Source organism: Montipora foliosa, chromosome 7 (genome assembly GCF_036669935.1).
Source record: "Montipora foliosa isolate CH-2021 chromosome 7, ASM3666993v2, whole genome shotgun sequence".
Taxonomy (NCBI): Eukaryota; Metazoa; Cnidaria; class Anthozoa; order Scleractinia; family Acroporidae; genus Montipora; species Montipora foliosa.
In genome coordinates, this window is record NC_090875.1 from 36,403,732 (window position 1) to 36,410,606 (window position 6,875).

The 6,875-nt window shown below is 39.9% G+C and overlaps 2 protein-coding genes across 2 annotated transcripts in view; one reads left to right on the forward strand and one right to left on the reverse strand.

Moving 5' to 3' along the window:
• The window catches only part of LOC138010189 (proteoglycan 4-like), a 12,589-nt gene extending 11,488 nt beyond the window's left edge, over positions 1-1,101 (forward strand). Inside the window, 2 exon segments of the mRNA XM_068857131.1 lie at positions 1-628; positions 631-1,101. The exon segment at positions 1-628 is cut by the window's left edge and continues 1,054 nt beyond it. Of these exon segments, the coding sequence (XP_068713232.1) occupies positions 1-628; positions 631-1,101 (1,099 nt within the window).
• An 85-nt stretch (positions 1,102-1,186) lies between these two features.
• Positions 1,187-3,375, reverse strand: LOC138010190 (uncharacterized). Its single transcript, XM_068857132.1, has 5 exons — positions 3,266-3,375; positions 3,087-3,170; positions 2,507-2,585; positions 2,013-2,073; positions 1,187-1,249 (listed from the first exon to the last, which is right to left on the reverse strand). The coding sequence occupies exons 1-5, from the start codon at positions 3,327-3,329 to the stop codon at positions 1,187-1,189; spliced, it is 351 nt and encodes a 116-aa protein (XP_068713233.1). The 5' UTR covers positions 3,330-3,375.
• Between the last annotated feature and the right edge of the window lie 3,500 nt (positions 3,376-6,875).

Consider the following 6,875-nt stretch of genomic DNA (forward strand, 5'->3'; position numbering starts at 1 on the left):
CGCAAGTCCAGATCAACCCGGTCTAGTTAGTCCATATCAACCCATTCCAGCCAGTCCAGATCAACCCAGTCCCGCAAGTCCAGATCATCCCAGTATAGCCAGTCCAGATCAACCCAGTCCCGCAAGTCCAGATCATCCCAGTCCAGCCAGTCCAGATCGACCCAGACCCGCAAGTCCAGATCAACCCAGTCCGGCCAGTCAAGATCATCACAGTCTAGCCAGTCCAGATCAACCCAGTCCAGCAAGTCCAGATCATCCCAGGCCAGCCAGTCCAGATCAACCCAGTCCCGCAAGTCCAGATCAACCCAGTCCCGGAAGTCCAGATCCAACCGGTCTAGCCAGTCCAGATCAACCCAGTCCGGCCAGTCAAGATCATCCCATTCTAGCCAGTCCAGATCAACCCAGTCCCGCAAGTCCAGATCAACCCGGTCTAGCCAGTCCTGATCAACCCAGTCCGGCCAGTCAAGATCATCCCATTCTAGCCAGTCCAGATCAACCCAGTCCCGCAAGTCCAGATCAACCCGGTCTAGCCAGTCCAGATGAACCCAGTCCCGCAAGTCCAGATCATCCCAGTCCAGCCAATCCAGATCAACCCAGTCCCGCAAGTCCAGATCATCCCAGTCCAGCCAGTCCAGATCGACCCAGTCCCGCAAGTCCAGATCAACCCAGTCCGGCCAGTCAAGATCATCACAGTCTAGCCAGTCCAGATCAACCCAGTCCAGCAAGTCCAGATCATCTCAGTCCAGCCAGTCCAGATCAACCCAGTCCCGCAAGTCGAGATCAACCCAGTCCCGCAAGTCCAGATCAACCCGGTCTAGCCAGTCCAGGTCAACCCAGTCCGGCCAGTCAAGATCATCCCATTCTAGCCATTCCAGATCAACCCAGTCCCGCAAGTCCAGATCAACCCGGTCTAGCCAGTCCAGATCAACTCAGTCCCGCAAGTCCAGAACAACCCAGTCCCGCAAGTTTAGATCAACCAGGTCTAGCCAGTCCAGATCAACCCAGTCCCGCAAGTCAAGAACATCCCAGTCCAGCCAGCCCAGATCAACCCAGTCCAGCCAGTCCAGATCATCCCAGTCCAGCAAGTCCAGATCAACCTAGTCCAGCAAGTCCAGATTAAACCAGCCCAACAAGTCCAGATGAAGCCGGTCGAGCCAGTCCAGATCAACCTGGTCTAATCATCTATTTATTGATATTTACAAACCTCACTATCTTCATAGGAGTCTTGAGACATGTCAGGTTCAGTTGTCTAGGAAAATGAAACTCTCCATTATTACATGATTTAAACCAGCAGCACCTGTATTTACTACAACACATTTGGAGGACTGAATAATCGTTAAAGAAAGAGATATGTCTATCAAAATATATGAGCCATGATAATTTTTTCACTAAAAGGGAGTTGTCTGAACTGAAGCCAATGGAATTGCCCTGTCTTGTTTCGTATCAATACATTCTTTAATTTAAATATCTGACTTTGTCTATTCTTCTGCTTGTTTCTGTTTGTTCTTTTGTTTATTTTCGTCTTGATTGATCTTACACATAAAGGCCCAGCAGGATTTGCAAGAAAACTAATAACTAAAAGAACTCCAAGAACACTCCAATGACAATAAATTGGCATCACCTACTTTACTGCAGTCAAGCCTTTCTTCAGTATAGAAAAAATGTACAGGCAATCTACCATTGCTAAGATATTTGTCAAAGCTTTACTGTAATGCCAGTATCTTCCGTGTCCAATGTAAAATACACACAATATACCTTTTTTTTTTGGATGTAAAATTTCTGTACGTAAGATTACAAATACCCTTTCATCAGATCTTTGTTGACCTGTGCTGTTGCCAGACTTTCTTATCTGGTAGCATGTCAGATTAATCCATTAGCCTTCTGTCCTGAACTTTGGAATAACTAAGGTTATAATATATTACTCAGGCATTGATACCATGCTATCACTTACTCCTTTGAGCAACAGTAAGTTCTCAAATTATCACATGGAATGAAAGGAAATCTGGTCAAACCTGTCTCGAAAATTCAAAGTCTTGTCTGGCTATAAGAAGCCTTCGCTGCTCCAGACTCTCCCTGATAGAAAAGAAAAAAAATCAATTTATACCTTGACAACTATATTAAGGCAGCATTCATTTTTCTGCAATTACCTTTAGATAGATTGCATGTAATTTATGGAAACAGTACAGATCCAACATCGTTCCCTATAAATGAAAGGTATACCTGCTCTTCTCATGAATCCAAATTTGTTCAAACTTGCTATTGTTGATATCATGCATATTACTTTTTTTTCTTAGTTGCTACCACATTACATGAAAGTAAACAACATCAACCTCAAAGAATATAATATTGGAGATGCTGTATGCGATATACCTATAGGTAAAGACAATTATTTTCTTTGAGTGCCTTGTTGAAGCATTAAGATTGCATAAACACAAACTACCTTAAATTGATAGCTTGAGATGTTTAACAATGGGTATAGCACTGTCAAAATGTCAGACTTGCTTACCTTTCTCTCTTGAGATGCAGGCATTCTTCCTGCGCTGTGACAAAGGCACTTTCAAATCGCTTTTGATCGAAATTGGTCACTATCATGAAAATAGGAGGTTAATTGTGATTTGCATTGAGACACTGATATTAATTAAGTTCTTTCCATTACAACACTCCACTTGGACTCTTATAGTGTAACTAAATGTGTATAGTTTCATGCACACCATAAGCACAAAATTCTTACAAAGTTTTCAATGACTCTGGTATTACTGTAATTAAAACTGTGTCTTTGGTGCAACACACCCAGAGAATGTTTGTATTAAGTGTCTTTACATGAATCACTTGTAAGCTCTAACTAACATTCACTTTTTAGGACAGGAGCCATTCAAGGGAATTTGCAGTGTAAAAAACTATTCAAATAAGCGCTGCAACCAATGGTTATTTTCATTACACATTTGAGTGAAGTTCAGAAAGGCATCCATTAGGGCAAGTTTGAATGAAATCACATTTCAGGTTTCATTACCTCGTGTACCAGCTTAATATGCATCTGTTGTACCACAACGGTGGTAAATAGTTCAGTTCACAATGATGGGACTCACCGTTAAAAATTTCCACATCTTGTGGGACATGTGGTGCTAGGATAAGGACTGAAGTGTAGTCCCCAATCATGTATTTAGCTTGTACTGTGAAGGAACAATAAAGGATATAGTACAAATAACAGTGCACCGTTGTCCCAAACCATGGGAATTTGAGTTCAATAATAAATATAATTATTTACCTTTTTTGCCTTCAACTGACTGACTATCTGCCAGCCAGAACAGAACATTTCCTTGTCTATTCATGCAGTTCCTACAAACACAAATGTAATATATATAATATATGAGCGTAGAGATCTGTATCACAGTTACCAACTCAAGACTGTGGATTTATTAATCGTCAGCATTTGAGTGTTAATGCACACCTAGCCTGATTCTCAGACGTCCGAGGTCATTCGCGGCCACTTCGCTTCCCCTCTCTCGAGGGAGAGGCCGTGAACGACCTCGGACATCTGAGAATCAGGCTAATGCACACTTGGTATTTTTTGCCAATTCGAGACATTTCAACAGGGATAATTGAAAGAAACTTTTACGTAAATGACTAGAAATCTTTCTCAGATATAGAGATATTGATTGATAACACAATTTTTGGGGTTTTCCCATCATGAGGTTAATAAGTATGATACAGATCATCCAATGTTTCATTTTCATTGGCTATACAGCCAAACTGTTGCTAAAGATATGTTTAGGAGACAGACACACAAACCCCATTTTGCCAATTACTGTCGAGATCAGGTGATAATATTTTCCCAGTAGGGCTGGGCCTGGTCTAATCTCACAGTGGCCATACAATCTCTACCAATCTTTCTTTCTAATATATAGACTCACTTAAAAAGAAACTGAATGAAAGATTTTTCCTCCTGTACGTGTATGCTATTCTTGCAGACTACAAGCAGTATGCAAACAGCCAGTCCTTCCTTTCCTTGCCACAGCAACTAAAAATAAATGCCAAGAACAATAATGCAATGTGCAACTTTTCAGGTAACTTGACATATTTACCCATGTATACTGTGAGTTGATCCTGTGTTTAAGTTGACCCCCCCCCCCCCCCCCATTTTGGATGGCCAAAAAAAGGAATTTGCTCCCATGTACTGTAAGAGTTGATTGCTAAGGGTATCCCATCCAGGAAAGGCTCTGTGTTAGATTCTTTATTAAATGTTTGGGTTCTTCAATTTGATGTACGCCAGTTTTCTACCAGTTTTCCTGTCCCTCTCTGCAATGAACCACATACTTCAGATTTTAAACAGGTAACTACAAGCAGATGGTCGGCTTTTTGTTAAGCAATTATTGCTGTTTCATTTGGTACCCTAAGGACCTCTTTTCTTTGTCCTTGGGTTTTTCAAGTATGTCGTCATGTTGTTTTGTTCACACTACTCTCGAGACTTGCATTGTTGACATCAGGTGGTTTTATCGTTTTGTCTTGCGCGTGGCCTTCCCGTAATGTAGTTAGTTTGATGTCGCAGGTGTGAACGAAGGGAAGGGAAACCCAGGCCTAATTTTGACATTTACAGCTGACTGTTTATATGGAGAAAACAAAAGCAATGAAAAGAACAAATGTTTTCGCTTGTGGGAGGATGCAAAGTAAAAAATAAAAATAAAAAAATGGGGCTTACACAACTTGTCAGTGTTAACTGTTTAATATCATACTAATGTACCACTTTCTACGAGGTTTTCCTGCAATACTTTTATCCGGAAATACCCCTGGAGAAAAACGCGCATCAGTCTACGTCCCTTTTCCCCAATTTAATGACAGGATGTTGTCATCAGAAAGAGACTAATGAAAGAACAATGAAACAATGAAAGAACAAAGAAAGATACAATGAAAGGACAAAGGTTTTCGCTTGGAAGAGCTACCAACTTTTTTCAGTGTTGTGTGTTCTTTTTGTCGTTCAAAAGAAAACTATTGCATTTCTATTGATTTATATTTTTATGTAAAAAAAAAACAAAAAAAAACAAAAAAAAGTTTGGGAGTTCGGGCCCGTTTTCGCCTAGTTCTGATATAGTACACTTCGGACCCGATTCTAAATAGAGTTACATCTCGGCCCCGATGTATGTTCCCCCGTAATGTCGCACCCGTGTTCTTTTATGGGATCCTTATTTTCTAGGCAGACTCTGTAAAAAATGATCGGGCTCGGTTGCTCAGGAACCCAATATGATCCCACTAGTGTCCTCACAGAACATTGCACTTGAAATGGAAATTTGGCAAAGAGCACTTTTTCAAGTAAGTGCACATTGTACCGCTTACTAACAGTGAAATCTTATAATACATCGCACATCAATGCCTTATGAAAAATCTTTTCCAGTCTGCTCAATCCAAACGTTTTTCTATCGCTGATGCGTCTTCTAGATACCTCCAGCAGAAATACGTTCTCCAAGTTGTAAACATAACCAGAAGCTTTGGTTGGAATTCCAGGGACTCAAAAGCTTTTAACACCGAAACTACTTGAATTATATTGTAGTTTTGTAGAAACATATGACATACATGATGCACTAAGACTTAGTCATAGACCTAGTCGCTACGTGGTTGCGCGGTCAGCAATGGGCGGTGTAAAGTCAATTATAAATGAATCTCAATATCTGTTCACTTAATGTAAGGGGATTAGGGGATTACTTGAAAAGAAGAGAACTCTTTAATCGGCGTAGAAAGCAAAAACACTCAATTTACATGCTGCATGAAGTTCATGGTTCTGAAAGTACAAATTCCGGATGTGGGCTGCAGAATGGGGATATAGAACTATTTTTGTGGACAAGCTAGCAGCAAGTGCAGGGTTGCCATTATGTTTAATAACACCTTCAGCTTTAAAATTCGAAAACACTTCTCTGACCCAAATCGTAGATTTATTATCTGCGATATCGAAACAGAACAGAAATGTATTACGTTAGCCACATTATATGCTCCTAATGTTGATTACCACAGTTTTTTTTTTGGAGAATTTCTTTGATCATCTGCTCGAATTTGAACGTGACAAAATTATCATAGGTGGAGACTTCAATCTTGTTTTTAACATAGACATGGACATAAAAGGTAGACTTGCTATGGCACAGAGTAAGCCTCAAGAAATTGTTATCATGCCGCCTAGATTTTTCCTCGTAAGCCAGTGTTTTATGTGTTATGTTACGGGAGCAAATATTTCAGCTGGATACAAAACAGATCACTCTCTAACTGACATGAAAATAGCCCTTCACTCAAACCCTAGAGACCCAGGTTACGGGAAACTTGACACCTCGTTTAAATAATATTGATTATGTTATTCAAATTAGGAATGTTATTAAGAAACACAGGAAGAATATCAATATGATGATGCAGTAAAAAAGAGTTTGCTATGGGAGATGATGAAACTTAAAATAAGAGAACAGGCTATAAAGTATGCGTCGGCCAAAAAAGCAAAAATATCAAGACGTGAAGAAGGACTCGAGAGAGAAATTAATCTTTTGCAAAACTATAGTGAATCCAACCAAATGAAGCCAAATGAAAAAACCAAGGTCTTTGGCTCCCTAAAGGCTCAAAAAAGAGAAATGGAAACGATTATTGAGTGAAGATTCAATTTTAAGAGCTAGAAGCAGATGTATAATGAAGGGGAAAAATACTTTCTAAACTTGGAAAAACGACATTTTAAGTAAAGCGCTATCACCCAGCTAAAGGTAGTGAAATGAGAAATTCGTTAAAACGGATAAAGACATTTTAAATTCATGTGAAGCTTTTAATAAAAACCTTTATAGCTCAAAAATTGACTACTCTAGTGAGAAGAATGATAATATCTTCTTTGAGGTTTCTACAGTAAAGAAACAAAA

Coding starts and splice junctions, on each gene's coding strand:
- LOC138010190 (XM_068857132.1), bottom strand. CDS start 3,329: ATGAATAGACAAGGAAATGTTCTGTTCTGGCTGGCAGATAGTCAGTCA. Junction 3,171..3,265: donor GTCAGTTGAAGGCAAAAAAG/GTAAATAATTAT, acceptor GTTCCTTCACAG/TACAAGCTAAATACATGATT. Junction 1,250..2,012: donor ACTTTGAATTTTCGAGACAG/GTTTGACCAGAT, acceptor TCATTTTCCTAG/ACAACTGAACCTGACATGTC.